At 48.2% G+C, this 27,235-nt stretch overlaps 1 protein-coding gene across 1 annotated transcript; it reads right to left on the reverse strand.

Moving 5' to 3' along the window:
• Nucleotides 1-23,524: 23,524 nt before the first annotated feature.
• On the reverse strand, nt 23,525-25,601 carry TMSB4X (thymosin beta 4 X-linked). Its single transcript, XM_036305505.1, has 3 exons — nt 25,490-25,601; nt 24,386-24,499; nt 23,525-23,958 (listed from the first exon to the last, which is right to left on the reverse strand). Exons 2-3 carry the CDS (start codon nt 24,483-24,485, stop codon nt 23,924-23,926), a joined length of 135 nt encoding a protein of 44 aa, XP_036161398.1. The 5' UTR covers nt 24,486-24,499; nt 25,490-25,601; the 3' UTR covers nt 23,525-23,923.
• Nucleotides 25,602-27,235: the final 1,634 nt, after the last annotated feature.

Consider the following 27,235-nt stretch of genomic DNA (forward strand, 5'->3'; position numbering starts at 1 on the left):
CTAATGAAACTATCTGACACCTATTCCCAACTTGCTGTTTGCGTCATTCTGCTAGACCCTCTGTAAGTATCATCTTTTTTTTTTTTTAATGTTTAATTTCCAATTGCAGGGTGCTAGTATGCAGAAGTACAATTTATTTTATTTATTTTTTTTATAGTGAGTTTGAGAAACTCTTTTCTTTTTTTTCTTTTTATTTATTTATTGATTTTTTACAGAGAGGAAAAGAGAGGGATAGAGAGTTAGAAACATCGATGAGAGAGGAACATCGATCAGCTGCCTCCTGCACACCTCCTACTGGGGATGTGCCCGCAACCAAGGCACATGCCCTTGACCGGAATCGAACCTGGGACCCTTTAGACCGCAGGCTGACGCTCTATCCACTGAGCCAAACCGGTTAGGGCTTATTTATTTTTTTAAGTCCTCCCCCGGGGATATTTTCCCATTGATTTTTAGAGAGAGTGGAAGAGAGAGGGAAAGAGAGAGAGAAACACTGATGTGAGAGAAACATATCGATTGGTTGCCTCCTGCATGTGCCCCGACCAGGGCCTGGGTCAGGGAGGAGCCTGCAAACAAGATACATGCCCCCGACTGGAATCAAACCTGAGACCTTCTGGTCTGCAGTCCGACACTCTATCCACTGAGCAAAACCGGCCAGGGCTGTAAATCTAATCTTATTTAATTCCGACACCGCCCAAAGTAGTAGGTGCCACAGGGGTGGGCAAACTTTTTGACTCGAGGGCCACAATGGGTTCTTAAACTGGACCGGAGGGCCGGAACAAAAGCATGGATGGAGTGTTTGTGTGAACTAATATAAATTCAAAGTAAACATCATTACATAAAAGGGTACGGTCTTTTTTTTCTTTTAGTTTTATTCATTTCAAACGGGCCGGATCCGGCCCGCGGGCCGTAGTTTGCCCACGGCTGTGCTAGAATGATCTCCAGTTTACAGGCAAAGGCACCGGAGCCTGGAGAAGTACAGTAACACAGCTGGTAAGTGGGAGAGCTGTGATTCTCAGTCGGCTTCCTCCAACTCTTCAGAGTCCTGCTTTTCTTGCCCACAGCATGATGTCAAAATTCCAAGATGGGCCCTAGACGGTTTGGCTCAGTGGACAGAGCGTTGGCCTGCAGACTGAAAGGTCCCGGGTTCGATTCCCATTAAGGGCAGGTACCTCTGTTGCAGGCTCAATTGCGGCCCTGGTTCGGGTGCATGTGGGAGACAACCAATCGATGTGTCTCTCTTACATCGATGCTTCTCTTTATGTCTCTACCCCTCTCTTCCACTCTCTCTAAAAACCAATGGCAAAATATCCTCGGGTGAGGATTAACCAAAAATAATTAAAATTTTTTTAAAAATCTAAGACGGCACCTACGATTTCAGCCCCCTGGTGTGATCTGTGATTAGGTTATATTGTGTGCCAATGGTGATAACATCACTCCCTTGATTATGTTACATCGTATGGCAAGATAGGAGGGATTTTGCAAGAGTAATGAAGGTTCCAAATCCTTGTGACTTCCAGTGATCACAGGGTAGTTTTCCTGGGTGGGCCCGACTTCATCAGTTGGCATCCTTTAAAAGAAGGCTGAGGCCTGCTCCGAGTCATACAGACTCTCGCAGATGTAAGCCACCATGTATTACACAAGTTCAAGGAAAAGAATTCTGCCAGTGAGCACTTGAGCTTGGAAGAGGATCGAGCTTTCAGCTGAGGACACAGCCCCAGCCCTGAACACCTTGATTGCAGCCCCGGGAGACCCTGAGGCAAGAATCTAGCTACGCCTCTTCCGACTCCTAACAGATGAAAACTGTAAGATACAAGTGTGTTGCCCTGACTGGTTTGGCTCAGTGGATAGAGCGTCGGCCTGCGGACTGAAGGGTCCCAGGTTCGATTCCGGCCAAGGGCATGTACCTTAGTTTCAGGCACATCCCCAGTAGGAGGTGTGCAGGAGGCAGCTGATCGATGTTTCTCTCTCATCGATGTTTCTAACCCTCTATCCCTCTCCCTTCCTCTCTGTAAAAAATCAATAAAATGTATTTTTTTTAAAAAAAGATACAAGTGTGTTGCTTTAAGCCACTAAATTGTAATAATTTATTATGCTTCAATAGAACATTAAACCAAACAAGGTGCACTGTTTGATAACACCAATAAAACTATCAATAAAATGCTTGAGCACACAAATGTATAAAAATGTATTATGCCCAACAGGTGTGGCTCAGTGGTTGAGCGCTGACCCATGAACCAGGAGGTCACGGTTCTATTCCTGGTCAGGGCACATGCCCAAGTTATGGGGTAAATCCCTAGTAGCGGGGGTGGTGCAGGAGGCAGCCAATCAATGATTCTCTCTCATCATTGATGTTTTTCTCTCTCCCTCTCTCTTCCTCTCTGAAATCAATAAAAAAATTTTAAAAATTAAAAACGCCTTCCATCTTTACACTCGATTCTTTAAACTTTCCCACTACACACAGTTAAGGGTTTGGATTTTTCTTTTGTCCTTGAATGTGAAGATGTTTATTTTCCCTGCTTCACTAAAAATGATATCGCATGAGAAGTTTGCTTTATGATCCATGCCAGTTTACTGTGGTCATTTTTATGTGTCTGTACACATTTCACGCTGCGCCTCAGTTCTCCTTCTGCAAATAGCTTTGTCTGTATCGGGCAGCAAGCTTTGCCTGAAATGGGTCACACAGTAAATATTTTCTCTTTCGCAGGCCATATGGCCTCTGTCACAGCTCCCCGACCCTGGCATTGAACATGAAAGGAGCCACAGACAAGCCCCAGGGAACTAGTGTGCCAAGCTTTATGTTCGAATCCTGATATCTGATCTCATAGCATTTTTACATGCCAAGAAACAGCACTCTTCCTTTGATTGTGTTTTTTTTTTTTCATTTAAAAATATAAATACCACTCTTAGCTCTCAGGCTGAGAAGAACAGGTAGCTGGTTATGTTTGCCGACTCCCCGTGTGAGAGAGATTATCAGAGTTATTAGAGATATTATCAGAGTTAATCATTGTAAAAGATTGTTCTCTCTTTCTGTTTTGTTACTCATCACCCGAGGATATTTTTTCATTGATTTTTTTTTGAGAGAGTGGAAAGGAGGGGGCGAGAGAGAGAAACATTGATGTGGGAGAGACACATTCCACTGGCTGCCTCCTGGATGTGCCCCAGCCGAGTCTGCAACCAAGGTACGTGCCCCTGGCTGGAATCAAACCCACAACCCTTCAGTCCACAGGCCGACGCTCTACCCACTGAGCCAAACCGGCTAGGGTGATTTTTCCCTTTTGAAATGAAAATCTTATGGATGAAAAAAGTCCTAAGTATATAGATATGTACTCAATGAGCGAAGATGTCTTTATAGCGGTCAGGTTAACCAATCAGGCCGGATCGCCAAAGAGGGGGCTGACCTTTCTTTTGCTAAAGGAACCGGTTTTGTATGGGCATTTCATCCTGCCCAATCAACTCAGAGAACTGGGATGCACCTCCTGATTTTCCCAGCGGGAGACCCCCCCCTCCCCTCCTCACCCCGCCCTGCCGTAGGTTAATATCACCATAGAATCCTTTACACTATTTGCCAGACACACATCAGTATGTGTGAAAAATGGGCCATGCGATAGCAGAATCCATAGATGTAATGGTGGACAATCAGCCAAGAGAATCAAACCAGAAGTGGCCTGGCATCTCCAGACCTGTCCACTGAAGATAATCATGGGTAAGCTCCCAATGTCCAATTTTTCCACGTCCTCATTCAACACTTCGAACACACACTATGCCGTGTTTGAGTCAGGCACCGCTGACGTCAGCGTCATGCTGGCGTCATGTTATAAAGCAAACAAAACTTTAAACGACCTAAGAGACTGGATTGTAATGTTTGCCGATTCTTCGGAAAAGGCATCTCTAGCCGATGGGAAACATGGCAAGTGGCAGTTCCATTCCCCAGAGTTCAAATTCTTAGGCCCCAAATTACTATACCTATCATTTTTGCCTTTTAAAACCTCAAAAGGAAAATAAAAGTAAAGGAGGGAATGAGGGAGGGCGGGCGGGAGAAAAGTATAAATTATTTTTCTAGCCCGGCTGGTGCGGTTCAGTGGCCGAGCATCAACATAGGAACTAAGAGGTCAAGGTTCGATTCCCAGGCAGGGCACATGCCCGGGTTGTGGGCTTGATCCCTGGTGGGGGCCGTGCAGGAGGCAGCCGATCAATGATGCTTCTCTCTCCCTTCCTCTCTCTCTAAAAATCAATCAAAATATATTAAATAAAACTTTTTAAATGTTTATTTTCTACAACTAGATAGAAAACAGTTCTTATGGTTTTGTATTGCCCAGCTGGGCTGTCAGAGAGTTGCTTGGCTACCCCATTTCAAGGGCATTGTATCCATTACAATGTAACATGTTGATAGATAATGAAAAATTAGTAGTATCCACTGGGTGGTCTGGCAAGAATTCAGCTTAAAGTAAATATAAGCTCTCTGGAGATATCTACCATGAGAATGTTCTTTTTAAAGCTCATTGTTTGTTTTAATCCAATGGAAAAAAAGAGATAAAAACTGAGGAGTAAGATCTATAAAGAGAAAGGACAAATATTAAGACTGGCGAATGGAAAAATGACAGTCAGGGAATGGACTGAAGGGCAAGTTCAACTGGCAAAATCTCATTGAAGTGATTAAGGCCTACCTGAGCACAATACCTTAGTTTAATTCAATAAGTCTTAATGAAAAACCTATACGTGTATGTCGTCTTCACTGTGTTTTCAAATATAGCTTTTCTATTTATACTAGAGGCCCGATGCACGAAATTTGTGCACAAGTAGGCCTTTCGTCCCCCGGCTGCCTACACCGGCTTCCCTCCGGCACCCGGGACCCAGGCTTCCCTCGCAGCCCCGGCTTCATTCGGAAGGATGTCTGGTCTAATTAGCATATTATGCTTTTATTATTATAGATGAACACACACACACACACACACACACACACACGGAAAATATAGACAAGTGCAAAAAAGAATATTCAAACAATTAATAACCAAACCCACCACCTATTCAACTAATGCCTTCCGTTTTAGGTTGTTTTTTTAATCCTCACTCGAAGACATTTTCATTTATTTTTAGAGAGAGGGGAGGGAAGGGAGAGAGACAGAGAGAGAGAGAGAAACATCACTGTGAGAAACATTGATTAGTTGCCTCCCATGCGTACCCCAACTGGGACTGGGAACGAACCCGCAACCTAGCATGTGCCCTGCCCCGGAATCAAACCTGGGACTTGCAGGTGTACAGGATGCCATTCCTACCCACTGAGCTACACCAGCCAGGGCAATGCCTGCAGCTTTTCAGGAGAGCTTGCATGAAGGGCTTATTTCCATCATTACAATAAAACCTCAAGCTTTTCGAACTAGGAGAGTCAAGTTAAGGTTAGTAACCCAACATCTAAGCGTAGAGCTATGGCAACTATAATCTAGAAAAGTCATGACCGAGACCACCCAGATTCACACGTGGCCCATCAGGATATGAAGTCAGTCCTCTAGCTGGTACTGGAGTTCACAAAGGGCAACGCGTTGCAGGCACTCACTCTAGGCAAGAAGCGAAATGTGTCCCCAGCCTGGACGAGCTGTGATTGACAAAATACCAGCTTCTGCACAAAATGAGACCTCGACACCCAGAAGAATTCGTGTTCCTTAAGGTTTGCAGCTCTCTAATTACAGAGCGGGTCTTTAGACTTGCCCCCAGAGGTTTGAACAGGGTTACCTTCATTTATAGCTGTTCTTTAATTTTAATAGTCAAATGAAACTTTTAATTAGGATCCAGCGAGTCTTCATATGGAAAGACAGAGCTGCCGGCTCACCTTGGAGGAGACGTGCTTCCCGTTATGTTCTCCGGGGCAGGGGGGACCACAGTGAGTAATGACCCTCTCTGATTCAAACAGTATATATGAGCCCTGGCCGGTGTTTCTCAGTGGATAGAGTGTCAGTTGGCAGACCAAAGGGTCCCGGGTTCGATTCTGGTCAAGGGCACGTACCTTGGCTGTAGGCTCCTCCTCAGCCCAGGCCCTGGTCAGGGCTCATGCAGGAGGCAACCAATCGATGTGTTTCTCTCACATTGATATTTCTGTCTTTCCCTCTCTCTTCCCCTCTCCCTAAGAATCAATGGAAAAATATCCTCGGGTGACGATTAACAACAACAACAACAAACACACACAAAAAACCCAGCGCTGCCCTAGCCCAGTGGTCGGCAAACTCATTAGTCAACAGAGCCAAATATCAACAGTACAACGATTGAAATTTCTTTGGAGAGCCACATTTTTTAAACTTAAACTATATAGGTAGGTACACTGTGATTAACTTAATTAGGGTACTCCTAAGGCTTAGGAAGAGCCACACTCAAGGGGCCAAAGAGCCTCATGTGGCTCGAAAGCCACAGTTTGCCAACCACGGCCCCAGCCGGTGTGGCTCAGTGGATAGAGCGTTGGCCTGTGGACTGAAGGGTTCCAGGTTTGATTCCGGCCAAGGGCACATGCCCAGGTTTTGGGCTCAGTCCCCAGTGGGGGACGTGCAGGAGGCAGCCGATCAATGATTCTCTCTTATCATTGATGTTTCTATCTCTCTCTCCCTCTTCCTTCCTCTCTAAAATCAATAAAGAAATATATATATATTAAAAAAATAAAAACCAGCGTTTATGTGCACAAGATCTCTCTGGGCACAGCTGGGCCTGGGACTATGGCTAGGGAATCAACAGAATTAACAAACCCAAGTCAACTTTGTAGTCTTCTTTGTTGTTAGTCCTCACTTGAGGGTATTTTTCCCATGGGTTTTCAGAGAGAGTGGAAAGGAGGGAGAGACGGAGAGAGAAACAGCGATGGGAGAGAGACCCATCGATCCGTTGCCTCCCACACTCGCCTCAACCAGGGCTGGGGATGGAACCCGCATCCAGCTACATGCCCTTGACCGGGAACCCAACCTGAGAACTGAGGTTTGCAGGCGGACGCCCCAACCACACCTGCCGGGCCCTTTCATTGATTGGGAAAATGATTTCTGATCTACAACAGCAGGGTCTCTGTCTAGCTTCCTTTTTTCTTATTTTGTTGTCATTGTTATTCTATTTTGTTTTTTTACTAGTATGCGTTCTTACTAGGGATTTTACAGATGTTTTATAGATTTTTTTTTTTTCACCAGAGCTTTACTATCCCGAGGGTCTCCGCAAATTCTATTTTCTTTTACCCCTTTTAACCCCGTGGAAGACCTCAGCCTGCATTCACACCGCACATCCAATCCTCCAACCCTTGCCCTCAGAACAGTGATGGCGAACCTTTTGAGCTCGGCGTGTCAGCATTTTGAAAAACCCTAACTTAACTCTGGTGCCGTGTCACACATAGAAATTTTTTAATATTTGCAACCATAGTAAAACAAAGACATATTTTTGATATTTATTTTATATATTTAAATGCCATTTAACAAAGAAAAATCAACCAAAAGAATGAGTCATAGGTTCGCCATCACTGCCTTAGAACCTTCCGATTGGGGGCACTTGCGGTAAGAGTTACCCCACACATGGACGCGGTTTTATTTATTTTTTAATTTGTTTTGTTATTTTTTATCAATGGCAGAGAGGCAGGGAGAGGGAGGGAGAGAGAAACATCAATGATGAGAGAGAATCATGGACCGGCTGCCTCCTGCACGCCCCACACTGGGGATCGAGCCGGCAACCTGGGCTTGTGCCCTGACCAGGAATCGAACCGTGACCTCATTGTTGGAGCTCAACCACTGAGCCACACTGGCCAGACCACACGGAAGCGGGTTTAGAGTTCTCTTTGAAGGCAACGCGTGCCATGCTTGGAGGAAAGCCTGTCACCTGGTGAGGGAAAGACTGGGATCTTGGCTAATTTCCATCTGGAGAACCGCCTGGCGGAAAAGAACACAAAATCAGCCTCTGGGAAGAAGCCGGTTTTTGCCCTTAGAAGCAAAACCCAACTCTACGTGGTGCTGTGGGGTCGAAGGAGCCACGACACAACGCTTATGGCCAGCAGTGTGACCATTACACACACTTTGGTTCTGTTAGAGCAGAATAATCTTCACCCTCTCAACATGGAATGTGCCTAAGAAATTGGTTGACCATTTAGAGCAGTGGTTTGCAACCTTCTTTTGGCCATGCCCCACCTATGCACCTCTAAAATCCCGATGCCCCCCCGCCCTTTGACATAGAATGCTTATTCTTCAAAAAGTGAACTCCCAGTCACATGGAGGAAGCCTAAAAGGCCATTCACTTGGTCTACACAGCATCCAAAGAACACGGCCTCCATGAAAGAGAAAAATCAAAGAACGAAAGGACAGTGGGAGTCCTCAGGAAGACATCACTCAGACATTGTTAAAAAAAAAAAAATAATAATATGAAGTGATATGAAAAACTAGCAAATCGCATTTCAAAAGGTATAACAGAGAACCGAAATGCATAAATATGTCCCAATATATATTTATACACTGTCTAGGAGGCCCCTAGAACCAGAAGAAGTGCCCAGAATTCACTGTGAATAACTCATTCTCGAATTGCCCCCCTTAACAATCAAATTGCCCCCCTGTGGGGCGTGCGCCCCACGCTGGGAACCGCTGATCTCGAGTAAGGGTAAAGGGAGTGGATAGAGAAACAAAGTAAGCAGACAGAGCCAGGTGGGGGGTGTAGGGATGAGCTGCCCAAGCAATGATATTGACAATTGAAAACAACTCAATGATTCCGTTTAGGAAGGTGAGTTGGGGATCTAGTAGCCACAATGTAGGAACTGCAGACCACCTGAGCCACACCATTCCATAAACATCAGCAAAACTGGCTGTGGGAAACTTTACAAGTCGATACCCCCTGTCCTCCAACAGGAAGTTTTGAAGGAAGAGGAAGGACTAGAGGGGAAAGCTGTACATGGAAGCCCTCACGTTTCTAACAAATGGGTTTAAGACTAAATGAGTTTTAAGACCATAGTGTGGTGAAGGCCTGCGGGGGGGTGGGGGTGGGGGGGGTGAGGACGCGGGGGGGGGGGGCGGCGGGGGGCAGGTGGAGCCGGTAAATGGGGGGTGGACATCTGTAATACTTTAAACAATAAGGATAAATCTTTAAAGAAAGACTAAATGAGTTTAGAGGACAGATCTTGTCGATTTGGGCATCTGAATTAAAGCAAAAATAAAGGAAAGGGTATTTGTACATCTATGAGAGTCAGTCATATTTTTCCTTTACTGAGCACAATGCCATGTATTGTAATGCTGGTTTTCTTTCAATTGAAACATAATTGCCTTAGCATGTTAGTTGCCTCTTTACATTACCTAACTCCATGGTCTGCAAGCCGCGGCTCGCGAGCCGCATGCGGCTCTTTGGCCCCTTGAGTGTGGCTCTTCCACAAAATACCACGTGCGGACGCGCACATACAGTGAGATTGAAACTTCATGGCCCATGCGCAGAAGTCAATATTTTGTGGAAGAGTCGGTATTTTGTGGAAGAGCCACACTGAAGCGGCCAAAGAGCCACGTGTGGCTCGCGAGCCGCAGTTTGCCGACCACTGACCTAACTTATGCTTTCAATTGTCATGGCTTATCCTGTCCATTCTGTGCCAATAAAGGTGTAAAGTCCTCAAGAGGAGTTGAGATTACCAATGGCCACCATTTGGCAGTATTTCTCCCAAGGAGGTACACACCATAGATGCAACGAACCCCAAGAGCAAAGTAATTAGGCGCTGATGAGTTATGAGTATTCGTCACCTTTACTTTTAAAATGATTTATTTCATTATAAGCTCATATAATTTAATTTTTAATACTGCCTGCGTTTAACAACCAGCCCTCACGTTTCTGGAAAATTTCACAAGGAGCTCATGCCACTAATACCACGGTGAGGAAACGTCTGGAAGGGGTCACATGAAAGTGTTAACAGTAGCTACCTCTGGAACATGAGGTGGAGGTTAAGGGAACGTTCCCTTTTTCATTCAGTCGATTCTCTATTGTTTGATTTATTTTAAATAAACATGCACATGATTACGACTACTATGGCTAAAGTTTAGGAATAATGGTGTTGGGAAAACTGGACAGATACATGCAAAAAATAATGAAGCTAGACCACCTCCTTACAGCAAACACAAGAACAAACTCAGCGTGGATAAAAGAATGAAATGTACTACTAAGTCGTTAAACCATAAAACTCTTAGAAGAAAACATAGGCAGTAAAATCTCAGAAATCTCTCGTAGCAATATTTTTTTCTGATACATCTCCTCGGGCAAGGAAAACAAAAGTAAAAATAAACAAATGGCACTACATCAACTAAAAAGCTTCTGCACAGCAAAGGAAACCATCAACGAAGTGAGGACAACCCACTGGGTGGGAGAACATACTAGTATTCGCCAATGATACATCTGATAAGGAGTTAATCTCCAAAATATATAAAGAACTTATACAACTCAACACCAAGAAAACAAACAATCCAATTAATAGGTAAAGTTGCCCTGGCTGGTTTGACTCAATGGACAGAGCCATCAGCCCTCAGACTGAAGGGTCCCGGGTTCAATTCCAGTCAAGGGCATACACCTCGGTTGCAGGCTCGATCCCCAGCCCTGGTCAGGGGTGTGTGCAGGAGGCAGACAATCGATGTGTCTCTCACATCAATGATTTTCTCTCCCTCTCTGCCTCTACCTCTCCCTTCCACTCTCTCTAAAAATCAATGGGAAAATATCCTCTGGTGAGGATTAAAGAAAGAAAGAAAGAAATGGGTAAAGGACCTGAACAGATACTTCTCCAAAGAGGACATACAGATGGCCAAGAGACATATGAAAAGATGCTCAAGGTCACTAATCGTCAGAGAAAAGCAAATTAAAACCACAATGAGGTATCACCTCACACCTGTCAGAATGGCTATCATCAACAAACAGTAAGCGCTGGCGAGCATGTGGAGAAAAGGGAATGTTGTACAGTTTACTGCTGTTTTTCAGTGAAATCCAAGTGGTTTCAAACACCGCGCTCTAGTGTGCTGCTGGTGGGGATGCAGACTGGTGCAGCCACTGTGGAAAGCGGTATGGACCTTCCTCAAAAAATTAAGAATAGAACTACTGCCTTATGACCCAGTGAATCCACCTCTGGGAATATATCTGAAGAAACTCAAAACACTCATTCAAAAGAATATATGCACCCCTCTACTCATTTCAGTGTTATTTACAGTAGCCAAGATTTGGAAACAGCCCAAGTGCCCATCGGTAGATGAGTGGATAAAGAAAGCTGTGTCCATGTACGCACTGAAATACTATTTGGCCCTAAAAAAGAAGGAAAATTTCTCTTTTGCTACAGTATGGATAATCGAGAGTATGATGCAAAGTGAAATAAGCAGTCAGAGAAAGACAAGTACCGTATGATTTCACTTATATGTGAAATCTAATGAACAAAATTAACCAAGTGGCTCAGTGGTTAGAATGCCATCCCACCCACTGAAGGGTCACAGGTTCAATTCCCAGTCAAGGGAATGCACCTGGGTTGCAGGTTCCATCCCAGGCTCCAGTCAGGGCGCATGCAGGAGACACCAATCTCTCTCTCTCTTTCTCTCTCTCCCACCCACTTCCTTCCTGTAAGGGTTGGGGGGATGGGTGAGAAAGGAGAAGGGATTTAAAGTACAAATTAGTCATAGCCCGTGGACACAGACAATAGACAGGTGAAGGTCTGGGATGGGGTGGGAGAGGGGTGGAGGGGGGCAAAGAGGGGAAACTGGAAGACATCTGTAATACTCTCAATAATAACATAATTTTTTAACAAAAGAAGGAAGTTAAAAATAAAAATAAATCAACGGGGAAAATATCTTTGGGTGAGGATTAACCACAACAAAAAAATAGGCCGACTGCTACCTCCCCGCCCCAAAAAAACAAAACACAAAACAGGAGCAAGTGTTTCTACGCTGTGATGACATACTGGAGACGGCCTCTTCTGAGGCGAGACCCCATTAAAATCAGACTTTCTCGGGGTTTCCACACCCACAGGCAGCCGACTGGGTGAGTCAGCGCTCAAGCATGCAGCTGTGTTAGCACCGGCCCCAGGCCTCCCAGGGAAAGGGCACAATGGCTACAAGCAAACAGCAGCCTTTGGCTGAACACTCTTCTTCCACGTAGAAGATGGACGCGGGCCAGCCATCCTGGACGCTCTCCCTCCTGTTCCTCTGGGCCAGCGCTGGGAAGGTGTTTGCCCAGCAGAGCAGGTGATGTTTGTTCAAGTCCCTGACGCGCAGGCGCAGGCACCTGACTCAAGCCAAAGGCCCAGTTCCAAAGCCACCTCTTTTTTTTTTTTTAATGTATTTTTATTGATTTCAGAGAGAAAGGGAGAGGAAGGGAGAGAGAGAAACATCCATGATGAGAGAGAATCATGGATCGGCTGCCTCCTGAATAGTCCCTACTGGAGATGGAGCCTGCAACCCAGGCATGTGCCCTTGGCCAGAATCGAACCCGGGACCTTTCAGTCCACAGGCTGATGCTCTACCCACTGAGCCAAACCAGCCCGGGCCCAAAGCCACCTGTTGATTCTCTGAGAAAGAGCAGCAGCCTTCTGCCCGGCTTAGTTACAGAAGCAGGTGCTCAAGGCCTGGCCTGTGAGCCCGGGTCTGGCCCGTTGCCCTTTGCAAAGCAAACACCCTTTGTCCAGCAGGTGCCTGGGAAGCTCTGCTTCCGCCATCCCGCGACACTTCCAGCCTTCGCGGTGGCCACGCAGCAATTCCAACGCGCAGTCTCTCTGCCAGGTGGTAACATCTGCAGTTGGTCAGAATGAATGTTAAAGTTCTAGCCTGAAATGAATGTGACTGGGATTTGCACGCATGCATCTCGGTTCTTCTTGAAAATCACAGTCATAACATGTGACAATGGTGGCTGCTGCAAACTAGCCCTAAGCTTACTTCAGGAAATGACAGCACAGGCCTCTGTCAGCCACATTTAAAATATATATATATATTTCTTTATTCATTTCAGAGAGGAAGGGAGAGGGAGAGGGAGAGAGAAACATCAATGATGAGAGAGGATCATGGATCGGCTGCCTCCTGCACGTCCCCTTCTGGGGATCGAGCCTGCAACCCAGGCATGTGTCCTTGATCAGAATCGAACCTGGGACCCTTCAGTCTGCAGGCTGACGCTCTATCCACTGAGCCAAACCGGCTAGGGCAAGACGCTTTCACTTTAGTTCAGTGAACATATAGATTCTGAAATTGCATTCATTGGTTTATGCATACCAGGAACACACAAAAATACGTTACATGAGAAGGAATGACAATGCAATCCCCATTAAATACCAATGGCATATTTCAAAGATCTAGAACAAACTCTCCAAAAATTCATCTGGAATTAAAAAGACCCCGAATAGCCACAGCAATCCTGAGAAAGAAGAACAAAGTTGGAGGGATCACCATACCAGATATCAAGCTATATTACCAAGCCACGGTTCTCAAAACTGCCTGGTACCGGCACAAGAACAGACAGATGGACCAATGGAACAGAACAGAGAACCCAGAAATCGACCCAAGCCATTATGCTCAATATTTGACAAAGGAGGCAAGAGCATACAATGGAGTCAAGACAGTCTCGTCAATAGAAGGAATGATAGAGTCAGAAATGCACTTGTTGCTGACATCAGAGAAATAACCCATTCGGGTAAGAATCATCAGGAAGTGCGAGAAGCACTTGGTGCCAGTGTGATGAGGAACAGGTGACTTGAATCTCAAACCATCTCCACACAGATTACAATTGCAAAGGGGAAAGCGATAATTTTATAGCAGGCACACCTGGGGCAGCCATGGAATGAAGAGATCAAAGTCATTGCCTATGAAGGGGACAAACTGACCCGATGGTCCCCCTCCTGCCTGAGGCTTCGAGGAGGACATGGCATCTCTTGCAGCGTATTCCTACCAGAAATGAGCTGATTCTAATCATGAAAAAACCAACAGGCAAACGCAAATTGAGAGGAATTCTGCAAAGCAGCTGGTCCGTCCTGTTCGAAAATGTGAATGTCTTGAAAGTCAAAGTACAGTGGAAACTGCTTCAGATTAAATAGACAGGACAAGCCCCAGCCGGGTTGCTCAGTGGTCAGAGCGTTGGCCCACAGCCGACTGAAAGGTCCCTGGTTCCATTCCGGTCAAGGGCACGTACCTCGGTTGCAGATTCCCTGGCCCTGAACAGGGTGCGTGCAGGAGGCAACCAGTCGATGTGTCTCTCTCACATCGATGTTCCTCTCTGTCTCTCCCTCTCCCCTCCACTCTCTCTAAAAATCAATGGAAAACTATCCTTGGGTGAGGATTAGCCAACCAAAAATAAAAAAAAGGAGACAAAACAACTACATGCAATGTGTGACCCTGAAGTGGGTCCCATTAATGGAACTGGCAAGATTTAAATATGGACGTTATATTAGATAAATGGTACCGTTACGTCCAGGTTAAATTTCCTGAATTTGAACTTGTACTGGCCTCATGTAAGAGAATGTCCTCCTTATAAAAGCGACCATCGATCGGGCACCTAGAATGTTCCAGGTGCACATACCCCTTCACCCCTCACAACAAGACCACGTGTTAGGACCATGCCCTCCCCCAGTTTTCAGATGGCAAACGGCCTGCACAGAGAAGTTATGGAGTGTGTGCAAGGTGGCACAGCTACCGGGGAGCTGACCGGGAACAGGTGACAAGTTCTAGTGCTGACAGCTTGGCAGTGTGCCCTTCCGTCTGCTGGCCCTGGGGAGCCTGGGTGAAGAAATGGCAAGACGGGCTCAGAGTGGACTGGGGCCTGGGGTGTGCAAGGCGACTTCGCAGGGCGGAGGGGAGGAGGGTTAGGGCCCACGTGAAGGGGGTGGTCAGGAAGGGAAGCCAGACTGAGAAAAGAAAGGAAATGAGGTCATGAGGAGGCAAGAGGTGGAGGTGGGTGTCTTGATAAATGTGACGGTGACTCACACTGAGAAAAACAGTTTACACCATAGGCCAGTAAACACACACACACGCAGCCATAAATAACTGAAACAGTCTGATGAAACAGCCCCTACCCTTCCCGTGCAGGTGAGTCGGCCCGTTCCCCTTCCGTTTCTCTTTAGGGATTTGTCTTGGCTTGTTGGCTTTTCTTTTACATTTTTGTTTGTCATTCTGGCAGGAATCCACGACATTGATTTCCTGAACCGGTAAGGGACACGCCCGTGGTTTGAAAACCGCGCGCCAGGGTGTGGTCCGGCGAGGTGGCCCTGGGGTCGGGAGAGTAGAGGCTAGAACAGCACTCAGCGGTCTGGTCCGCAGCCTCCTCCCTCCGCCTTCTCTCCTTCGCTGAGCCGAGGCCCCTCAAGTCTGTTCACCTGGGCCCGTGACCTAACGCCCTAAATACCCTCGCACCCTAAAAGGTCCTCATCAGAATCCCCTGTGGTCCAAAGAATGGCGTGAGGGGCCCATCACGACTGACCTCTGTCAAGCCAAAGGACTAAGAAATTCTGAGCATTCACAGACGTCAACACACAGAGGGGTCCACTTCTGGGAGAGGAGGAGAGCGAAGACATTCCAGCTGCTGCAAAGGGATCTGGTCAAAAGTGTGGAGCGGCCTTGCTTGGGCAGACGGTTCTCGAAGCCTAAGTTAGATTCCACTGACCCCACCTGAGAACACCTAACTAGCTGTCCTTTTTGGTTCATCTCTCCTGCTGGGAAAATGCAGGGCCCGTTTCAGAAAAGCAGCCCTGATTGGATGAAGGTTCAAACATTCGTTGCCACGCCCTAGCCGGTTTGGCTCAGTGGATAGAGCTTCAGCCCATGAACTGAAAGGTTTCAGGTTCAATTCCGGTCAAGGGCATGTACCTCGGTTGCAGGCTCGATCCCCAGCCCCAGTCGGGGCATGAAGGGGAGGCAACCAATCGATGTATCTCTCTCCCATCGATGTTTCCCTCTCCTGCCTCTCCCCCTTCCTTCCACTCTCTCTAAAACATCAATGGAAAAATATCTCAGGTTGAGGATTCAAAAACAGACAAACAAAAAGCCATTAGCTGCCACTGTGCTTGTTCTTGGGGCGTATGTGTGTTCATGCATCTCTGTTAGAACACGGGGCTTTTACAGAGAAAACACTGGGATCTTAGGGGAACACCTCAGGCATGCGTGTGTGGCCTTGAGAATTGACATTCGGCTATATGAACTCGTGGTGCTCTCATCTTCCTAGCTCAAGTTAACATTAATTTTTTGAAATGCCAAGTTCAGAGTTGTATATTATAATCCTTTCTTCAAATAATCCAGTCTGTATTCTTTTTTTTTTTACTTTACTTACTTTTTAATTTTCAGGACAGGCCTCTCCAACTACTTATAAGAGTATATATACTTATCCCCAGATGGTATTTTTCATTCGCCTTGAGGACCTTTCAAATTACTATACAGCACAATTGTCTGCCCCTGCTACTCATCTCTGTAATCACGGTACCAGTAAACATAACCGATCCCAAACCTTTGCTGTTCCTTTCATTCCATGCCCCTTTGCCTCCACTCACTCACGGCTCCCTATGAATCTTTATATCACGGAGTAACTTTCTGATTAGTATAAAGAACAGAAAACTGCAATCATTCTCTCTCCTCCACAAACCCAAGCGTTCAATAAAATCTCCCTGCTGGCATCCTGCTGACCAGTTCACCACCTCCGCCATCACGGTGCAATCCCTCCACCTGAAGGCCTACTAGGCACCATTCCTAGTAGGTTGAACGGCGGCCCGAGAAAGCTCTGTCCATGTCAAGGCCCTGGAACTTGGGAATGCTGACTTATTTGGAAAAGGAGTTTCTGTAAATGTACTTATGGATCATGAGATGAGATCAACCTGGATTGCCCGGTGGGCCCTACGTCCAGTGACCAGTGTCCTTAGAAGAGATAGAAGAATAGAGGTCACAGAGGCAGGGAAGGCCACGTGAAGACAAAGGTGGACATTGGAGTGACGCAGCCACGAGCCAAGGAACTCCTGGAGCCACCAGAAGCTGGGAGAGGCAGGAAGCGTCCTCCCCTAGGCCATGGTCGGCAAACCGCGGCTCGCGAGCCACATGCGGCTCTTTGGCCCCTTCAATGTGGCTCTTCCACAAAATACCATGTGCGGGCGCGCACGTACAGTGTGATTAAAACTTCATGGCCCATGCGCAGAAGTCGGTATTTTGTGGAAGAGCCACACTCAAGGGGCCAAAGAGCCGCATGTGGCTCGCGAGCCGCGGTTTGCTGAGCCGCAGTTTGCAAACCACTGCTAGTGTCTTCAGAGGGAACAGGGCTTGCCAACACTTGTTTGGGGGTGGGGGGGGCTTACTTTTTCTCTGTAATAGCAGCACAATGTAAGATTTGGAAACAGCCTAAGTGCCCATCAGCAGATGAGTGGATTAAAAAACTGCGGTACATCCAAGCAATGGAATACTACGCTGCTGTGAAAAGGAAGGAACTCCTATCATTTGCAACAACTTGGATGGCGTTGGAGAGCATTATGCTAAGCGAAATGAGCCAGTCAGAGAAAGATAACTATCACATGATCTCACTCATTTGCAGAATATAATGAACAACATAAACTGATGAACAAGATCCAGAGACAGAGAAGCATCGATCAGAGGGAAGGTAGGGGAGGGTGGGGGTAAGGGGAAGAGATCAACCAAAGGACTTGTATGCATGCATATAAGCCAAACCAATGGACACAGACACCGGGGGGAGGGGGGGGTGAGTGCATGAACGGGAGTGGGGTGGGGGGGCAATGGGGGGGATAAGGACACATATGTAATACCTTAATAAAGAAAAAAAATGAAAGGGCAAAAAAAAGAAAAAAATTTATTGAATTTATTGGGGTGACATTGGTTAATAAAATTACATAGGTTTCAGGTGTACAATTCTATAATACATCTTCTGTATATTGTTTTGTGTGTTCACCACTCCAAGTCAAGTCTCCGTCCATCACCATTTATCCCCCCTCCCTTATCCTCTTCTACCTCCCCAGCCCCTTTCCCTCTGGTCATGTGGATGTCTGACCTCTGGAAATGGGAGAGAATGAATTCTGGGTTGGTTTGTTTGTTTAATATTGATATTAGAGAGGAGGGGAGAAGGAAAGAGATAGAAACATCAAAGAGAGAAGCGTAGATCGGCTGCCTCCTGCACGCCCCCTACTGGGGATCAAGCCCGCAACCCAGGCTGGAATTGAACTCGGAACCCTTCAATCCACAGGCCGACGCTCTAACCACTGAGCCCAACCAGCCAGGGCCATTCTGTTGTTTTCAGACACAGAGGTGATCGGTTACAGCAGCCTCAGGGAACTATACATGATGGCCGACCAGCTTCTAATGTGTGAACCATGGTGCGAGGCACTAAGCCTCAGAGATCCCACCAAAATGATCATTTTAAGCATTTCAAATGCTAACTCTCTGTCCACAGCGTTATAACCGGCAGCAACGGAGCAGGAAAAGTGTTTACACTATGGAGGTGTCACAGCCTGTCGGACTGAAATGTATGTAACCTAGGCAACCTCAATCAACGCATGATTTATGGCCATCGCGTACTGGGTGAATGTAGCCCTGATCATTGCTGTTACAATGACAAGTATGGGCAGCTTCTACTTCGCCCTTCGCTCCATGCAGCTGCATTCTGAACAGGAAGTCTCCAGGCTGCCTCCCCTGGGCTCAGCGATGGCACTTCTGATAGCTCCCGAGTGCCGGAAGGTGACTTTCAAACCCCTGAGTCAGGCGGCGGGGCCCTTCACATCTGCTTCCAGTCTCTCTCCCCCCACGATGCATGCGCCCGTGAAAACAGGCCTCAGTGAAGAGCCGCTGGGTAGGCGAGCAGATGTGTGGCTCATTGGCTCACGCCGTCCACGGCTAGTCATTCACACGGGTCCGCCTCTCCCACCGGCCCAAGCTGACTCATGTCTCTTCCCGGCAACCAGGAGTGAATAAAAAATGAGTCTTTGCACCCTCCACGCAAGCCATGACTCCAGGTTGAGCTAACTCAGCGGTTCTCAACCTGTGGGTCGCGACCCCTTTGGGGGTCGAACGACCCTTTCACAGGGGTCGCCGAAGACCATCAGAAAACGCATCTATAATTCCATATTGTTTTTGTGATGAATCACTCTGCTTTCATTATGTTCCATGTGTAACCATGAAAATCCATCCTGCAGATCAGATATTTACATGACGATTCATAACAGTAGCAACATGACAGTTAGGAAGTAGCCACGAAAATAATTTTATGGTTGGGGGTCACCACAACATGAGGTCACGGCATCAGGAAGGTTGAGAACCACTGAGCTAACTGGAGGGCACTCGATATGCAGACAGGATGCTGTACTGTATATATATTTCATCTTAGGCAATAGTTTTGTTTCGAGATTGGGACAACACTATCTCAAGGCCTCTGAGGAGCCAGCGGGTATCAGCCACCGGCAGAGCCGAGTGTGGTGATGAGGAAAGGCCTAATTTCCTGTGGTTTGACAATAATGACACAGGAATAGCTCCCGACGCTCTCAATAGATCTCGAGCAGAGCTCGTCCCGCCCTGTGGAAGCTCAAAGCTGTGGGATCCTGCTACACAGATGTGACCCAGCTGCCAGCCGGCGAGGTGCTACACTTATGGCTAGCCAGCGGTTCTCAACCTGTGGGTCGCGACCCCTTTGGCGGTCGAACGACCCTTTCACAGGGGTCGCCTAAGACCATCCTGCAGATCAGATATTTCCATGACGATTCCTAACAGTAGCAACATGACAGTTAGGAAGTAGCAACGACAATAATTTTATGGTTGGGCCACAACATGAGGAACTGTATTTAAAGGGCCAGAAGGTTGAGAACCACTGGGCTAGCCTCACGTGGTCATCATTGCGCTTCGTCCGCTGAGGGATTTCAACAGTCAAATAGGACAAAGATGGCTGACGGAGGGTAAGGGTTTAGCAAGATGAAGTGTTTCTCTGGAAATTCAGCATCTACCTCATCAAAACCTAGAAGAACATCGATTTTAAAATCATATCCTACCTCTTGGGCATGCCTCCTAGAGGGTTATCAAAAGAGAACAGGCAAGAGCTATTCCACCGACCTTCCCATGCTGCTAACATATTTGATTGTGGTTCAAAGAGTCAGTTCTTTTCCATCAAATTTCACTCTCCATTGACCTTTTCGAGGAATCAGAAGGTGATCATTCTCGATACATTTTGGGAGAAGTCCACAGCCCTTAGGTTAGTGGCTCTCAACCGTGGCTGCACATGAGAATCACCTGGGAATCTTTTTAAAATCCTGATTCCTGGGCCTCATCCTCCGGAAATTCTGTTTCTTTGTGATGGGGTGAGGCCACAACATTAGTAACAAATGGAGGATGAGTTCCAGAAATCAGGATTTTAAAAAGATTCCCAGGTGATTCTAATGTGCAGCCAAGGTGAAGAACCACTGCCTTCGGTTCAGGATTCACCCTAAAAATGGGAAACAATAACGTCTTAGCATTTTCCTCTCAGATTCAGATGAAAAAAGCACCTTTAACCAAGAAAGACACGTGAGGGCTGGAGCTATGTCTTATTTACAACTGTATCTCTGTGGCGAATAAAACACCGGGCAGGCATTACACAATTAATACATATTGGTGGGGGTGTTTAATGACCTAGTGCACGAGCTCAATAACATGTAGTTGGCTATAAGCATTGACTCAAAATCAGCACAACCGGGGACAGTGGCAAATGAGCATTCAAAGCTCTTTAAATGTTTGTAAAAATATATTTAAAATAGTGGTGTCTCACAGGACACTCACGTATTCGATGGTTACCCCAAAACGCCATGTTAAGTAGCATCTCCAACAATGAAGGGGGGAAGGTGTATGTGGAAGCCACTACTGGACATAAGAGAATATACGAATATGAACGTAGAGGTCGCAGCCCCTGCCCACAAAAGTCTCAGAAACCGAGTAGGCATGGCGCTAGCAATGTGACTAGAGAGATAAGAGTTAAAAACCAGCCAGGTAACTAGACGTCTCCGAAACGTATTTTCTCCTTCGCTTACTTCCCTGCACATCTGTGTCTTACATTTGTAATTTAGCCTCTTCTCATTACATGCAAATAAAATACAGTTGAACCTCAAATTGGTGTTTAATTCTCCTAGATTGCGGTGTCAGTCTCTCTTAAAAGTGAGAAATGGGGGGTGGGGGAGGGTAATTTTCTTTCTCTCTTGTTAGGCCCGGGAAGGTGTTACTCGGGTAAATCAAGCTCTAAGTGCTTTCAACGGTATGAAGCGGTATGTTTTCCATTCACATTCTTGAGCTAAGAAAGGCGGAAGAGTTCTTTATTTGGGGGACCGTGATGTTGGTTTCAAAACCCGCTGTCTTTCTGGTAAGCAGAAAACTGGCCCCATACATTGAGAAAGAATCGAAAGTTCTTTTTTGTGTCTCGGGGAGTTAGATGCTTCTTTAGGGAAATCCACTGATCTCCCTGGTGCATTTAAAGGAGAGTATCTAATCCCAGGGTGTGGGAGGAGGCCAGCGCTGGAAGAGGCCCTGGACGGGGCGAGGCTCGGGGGTCATTAGGACTTTGCATGCCCCCTCTCCCCTACACAGGCAACCCCCACCGCATACACCCCCTCCTGGCACGCGCAGCCCAAGAGCTGTGTTGTTCTGGAAGAATCGTGTAGCTTTAAAATGCCGTCCTTTGGGGGCTGCAAGCGTGGCTGCGATGGTTGAGGAATCTGTGGGATTTAGGAAAGAGTGAGTCTGCCCTGGGAGCCTTTGCTGGGCCTCTTGCTTCCCCTATTTTGCGTTATTAAGTCTGTCGGTTCAAAATTTGCAGAAGTCCCAGGCAGGACCCTGGGGCCTTCAGCTCTTACTTCACCTCCCTTGGCCTGTTGCCTCCTGGGGCTGCAGAGGGACTCAAAGATGTGGGGGTCCAGGGGCTCCTTCGTTTGAGACGATCCCCCATTCGAATGGTGAACCGCAGGTCCCCTGGTATCGGGGAGAAAGACATCCTTTCAAACACTATCTCCTAAGTAGCAGCGTAAAAGCCCCGACTGGCTCAGAAATACCCCGGCCCTTCTGGGAAGGTTCTCTCCTGGGAAGAAAACAGACTTCCCTTCCCCCATCAAATTAAAATAAAATAAAGAGTAGCCTCCCCCACCCCCATCCCCACGCAGTTCAGGGCGGTATGTGCAGAGGCTTCTGAATTGGCCCTGCCCACGCGCACGAAGCAGCCAAAATGCAATCGTTACCAGATTGTTCATTTCACTTTTTTTCCTCCCTCCATGTTAGCTTTGACCTCCCAGGAGAGAAAGGACTCCTCTTCCATCCATCCCTGGACTTCAAAGATCACCCCTTCCCCCTTAATGCTCATTTTTTTCGTTTTAAAAGGGGGAGCCCTGGAGCCGTGTTCATCTCAAATCCTCCTTCATCTTTGCATTGTTTGAGAAGTGCACACAGCGAAAGGCCGGCCTGGTGTCTCTTTGTGCCTGGGGCACGCTCCATCTGCCCACGCCCTTCCTTGCAGCAGGAAAAAAAACGCAGGGCCGGAGGGCCGGCTCCAGACCTCTGCGCTCACTGCGCAGCTGTGGCCCGTCGGGTTTTGTAGCCTCGGGTACACGTCCCCTCCCTTGCAATGCAGATAAAGGCTTCTAGCTGCTGCTGCTGCGGTTGCTTGTCACAACCACAGGTGAATGGTTTCCTGTGCATTTCTCAAAATAAGTGTTGAGCAAAGGAAAGGAAATGGACCTGCTTAATAATGATCAACAATTGCCCGCCACCTCTCCTTCAATAAGGAGGTTTTCATAAGTCAGGGTTTTTTTTGGGGGGGCGGGGAGCGAGTTGAACTTCTTGGACGCTTGCGCTGGGAACCTTAGCTTTGCGGAGATATTGGGGAAACGACTCTCCCTAAATGTTCCCACTGAATACTGATCCCCTAGCTCCCTTTCCGTACACTAAATGCCCACAGAGAGCTTGGCTTTTCCCCCAAAGCCACTAGTTCAAATAGGCACTTCAAAGTGATTGAGAAGTTCTGGACTCAAGAAACCCTGGAGATGAGCCAATGCAGTCCTACTGGACTTAAACGTGGCACCAGTTTCAACCCTGGCTTCATCCAACGGCTTTATTATGTGAGAATTTGAAAATCCTATTCATTGTAAGTGCACTTATTTTCTAAAAGCAGTTTTAAATATTGAACTCTAATTAGAACCCATTGGATGAGGAAAAACGTGTGTGGAATCCTTTGACAAAACAGCTGTTAAAAATGTATTTTCCCTAACGGACGGGAATGCGTAAATCCTGTTGTGTCCGTGTTGGTAATCCGCTCACTAGCCGAGTCTGGTTTCACACCTAAGACATTGTGCTGTGAATTATCTTTTTTTTTTTCAATCAGGTACGATTCAGCATTGACTTGTCAGTCTATAAAGAACTACAAATGTATCTTTATCTGTTTTTATATAATTCATGCTAGGAACTCAACCCTAAGAAAATGACCTCCCGGGTTACCTAGCACACACCCCAGCGTGAAACCCCTTTTACCAGATGTTCCTCATTTATCGCTCCCCAGGGAGACCCTTTCCCAAAGGGTTCCGCCGCGAATCAGGCGCTCCTCCAGACACCACACACGTCACACCAGCCAGGTTTTAAAACTTTTTATTTGCATATTAAAAAAATTGTGCATTCCAATAATTAAAATCATTTGAACAAAAAAAAAATGGCACTCTGATTAAACTGCATTTTACAGCCCGCAGGACCCCTTGGACCAGCTTGGTTTTAACTCTAGATTTCACCCTCGTCCCATCCAGCTCCCTCCTTCACCAACATGCAAGCTGTCTCCCTTCCCCGCCAGCCAGCCAGGCAGATGGGAGCGGCAGGTGCGGCCTTCGTTGTCAGTAGTTCTGATGTGAAAAGGGGCAGCACAGTCACTTAAACTGATCCAACCTCTTTGCATCTTACAAAGTTAAACAGCTAAAAGAAGTAAAATAAGAAGGCAATGCTTGTGGAATGTACAGTGCATATGGGCGGCGCGTGCCTCATTACGATTCGCCTGCTTGCTTCTCCTGTTCAATCGCTGTGATTGGAGAGAAAAAGGAAAAAAAAGACGGAGGCGGTCAGTTATGCGGATCCGGTGGCGCCTAGTATAGAAGACCAGTGTTCGTTTAAAATATCTTTCCGACTGATAAAAACGCTACAAGTACCGAGAGGCACTTCATCACGAAGGCTTTTATTCAATAGGAACATTAGACAGATAAAAGCCTGCGCCTATGACTATGGCATATTAAACATTCCTTCATTGAGTTATTAAAGCTGCAGGACCATTTTTAAGTACCCTTTCCAGGCCACATTCATCAACTGTCGGCTCTGGCCCCACCCTCCCTCCCCCCCATCAATCCCCCCCCGCCCCTCCCATCCTCCCTCCTCCCCACCGCCCCTCCCGCTCAGCCTTTTCTTAAGAAGGGGGGAGGGGGGAAGAGGGGAGGGGGGGGTGTTGAGCTTACTTTCTTTTGAAGGCAGTGGATTTTTCTCTTGCGTTTCTGTCTTCTTCAGTTTCGACTTATCGAATTTCTCAATCTCAGCCATATCGGGTTTATCAGACATGGTTGCAGAGGAAGCTGCAGATACAAAGCGAGGAGGGAGGGTGAGCGCGGAGCTGCTCGTTCTCCCGCTCGGCCTCCCCGCTCCAAGCTCAGAAGTGCGCTTTGACCCTCGCATCTCACGCCTGAAACCCCACCTCCGCCTCCTCCCGCGTCCATTCGCAGCCAGAGACCTTTCTCTCTACAGAAAAGAGCCCCCCCACCCCGTTTCAATCTCTCGAGACGCGGGGCGCCGGGCTGGGAAGACCGCTGGGGCGCTGCGGGTTTCACTGCAGCGCTTCCCCATCACCATCTGGCTCGGGGTGCGTTTATGGGGGGAGAAAAGCGAGCGAAAAAGCCTTCAAATGGAGCCAGGGCTGCACACATCGTTTGCATTCCCTCGGAGTGCTCTCTCGCCCTGCAAACGCGCCGCTTTCTTTTGTCTCTTAGGCGGCGGCAGCTGCTGCGGCGCCGACCACCGCCCTGCCCGCTGCCTCGCTGGCGCGCAACAATGCGGGCGCCGCACAAAGCTGCCCGCACCCATAAATCCGCCCCATCTGTAACCCGGGGCGGGGGGGCAGCCTCGGGCACGCATTCCCCTGCAAGGAGGGCTTTCCATGCTGCCCGGGCGCCCTCAACCTGGCCAGATGCAGCCCACGGAGCCCCCCGAGGCTGGCGGGGAACTGCAATTGTCGCAGCCCGGGCGGGTGGGTGTGAGTTGGAACAAAGGGGCTTTCTGTTCCTGATCTGTCTCTGCCTAAGAGGCAACGCAGAAAGCCTTCCCGGGGAGGAAGAAGGGAAAGCCTGCTCCCTGGTAGCTGCCTAACAAAACGCCAGGTTAATCTTTCTTTTTTTAAAAAAAAATCGCCCCGTTACCCGGCATCTGGAAGGATTTGACATTGCCCAGCTCCCCGAGGCAGCCCTTCCCCGGGAGGGCCGCTGGGGCTGGGCTTTCGGGGTGCCGCAGCAGGGATGCGGGGAGGGAAGGGGACCCACCCAAGCGCGGGAGAGAGGGGCCCCAGGGCTCACCCGAGCGAGGTGCGCGAACGAGAGAAGTCGATCTGCTCAGGGACGGCAGCCGAGTGCCGGGCGGGGGCGGCGGGCCCCCTTTTATGCGCGCTCCTATGCAAATGAGGTGATGTCACCGCGCGTCGGCTTAACTCCTTCGCGCCCGGGGTCCCAGTCGGCGTCCGGGGGCCCTACGTGGCGTTTGGGGGGGCCCCACCCGCGTCCACCAATGCACCCTAACCGCAATGAGGGTGGAAAAATAAGACGAGAACCCCCACCCCAACCCCCAGCCTCCAACACGCCCTCCTAACGCGCTTTCCCCCTTTTATGTCTGTTTTGCCATCATGGATTTTTGCAACAGCCCGCGAGCCTGGTCTTGGGGACCAGAGCAGGATACCTAAGAGCCTGAGGGGTACCTAGGGGGGCAGGCATTCCTTCCCTGCGAATCTGGCTTTGTCCGATGGAGCCATCGCCGAGCGAGGGTGCGCTGTGACCTCGCAGGGGGGCCTCGCCCACTGCGGGGAGCGATTCGTGTGACTCAGCTCTCAGGCCGGCGGAGGGCATCGGGCCCCACCCGGCCCTCTTTGTCTCATGGACGTCGGTCTCCGTGACTCGGGAGGGAGGTAAAGCACCATAAAGTGATTTTAAAACATTTCTCCACAGCGACATGCATATTTCTCCCATCGCTGTCATTTTTGCGTGCACCCAAACCAAGTAACAGCAATATTTGCTGCTTTGAGTTCCATGTATCTGGAGTTTATAGAGTTGACCGCCACTCCCTTAGAAAAATAAGTCAAGTTCAAGCTGTGCTATGAACTTGCAGCTTGACGGCAAGGAGGGTCTTTTACTTTCCTGCCCCTCATTTTCCCAAATTATACAAGCGATCGCTAAAGGGGGCCTGCGTCAAATGCCAAACATGAGCAATCGCATTTCTTTCTCAAGCCTGAAAAATTGAACTCTGTATTTTGAAGGGAGGCTTTTGCAGCACAAGACATTTTCGAGGTGCGCCTGGGAGTTACACCCGGAAATGTAGGCAGCCAGGAGCAGTTTTCAAAATGGCACCTGATTCTGCACGACTGACCCCCTGGCTGCTGAAACGAGTGACAGGTACCACGCCCTGCGCCTGCAAAGAGCTAGGCCAGAAAAAAGGCCTGCGGGTTGGAAAAGGCCTCCTTGAGGCTGCCTGGAAATGCAGAAAAGTGCCCCGAATACTTTTCTGTGCCCCGAAGGAGCATTTCCCCCAAATCCTTGCTAATCATGTTTATGGTCGAGGCTTGGTCTTCAAGGGGACGGGGGTCCACTGTTGTATGGACCCTTAAAACCAGGCAGGGCGGCGGGGACTTCCCCATTTCTTTGTCCCTGGACTTCCTTCTTCTTGGGGGACATGGGAGGGGCAGACTGACAGTCTGGCTCCCCAGTTCACGCTCGGGTGGGCGGCTGCTCTCGGAAGGGGGGCGGCCAGCCCTTCCGTGCAGACACAGGATGTCACGTCTCTGGCTCCAGGACCCCTGACTCTGCCCCGCTGCCGGCCACTTCGCTGCGAAAACTCAGTCAAGGTCACACAGGGTGCGTTTCTGGCCGGTTTCCCTGGCAGCTGCCCCAGGGCAGGCCCACACCATTTCTGTAGGTTCTGGAACTCTCTCCCCCTCGCCCCAAGGCCATCAAGAGTCACTGCTTTCCTCCCCAGCTCGCCCATGACAAAGATACCGCCACCAGCTCGTTGCTGCTCCTCCAGGCCTTGCCCAAGCGCTGCCTCTAAGGAAGATG

Source organism: Myotis myotis, unplaced genomic scaffold, assembly GCF_014108235.1.
Source record: "Myotis myotis isolate mMyoMyo1 unplaced genomic scaffold, mMyoMyo1.p scaffold_m19_p_4, whole genome shotgun sequence".
NCBI classification, from domain to species: Eukaryota; Metazoa; Chordata; class Mammalia; order Chiroptera; family Vespertilionidae; genus Myotis; species Myotis myotis.

Excerpts from the sequence above, each read along its gene's own strand:
- TMSB4X (XM_036305505.1), bottom strand. The coding sequence starts at position 24,485 with ATGTCTGATAAACCCGATATGGCTGAGATTGAGAAATTCGATAAGTCG. Across the intron at positions 23,959-24,385 it reads TCCACTGCCTTCAAAAGAAA|CGATTGAACAGGAGAAGCAA; the intron begins GTAAGCTCAACA and ends CTCCAATCACAG.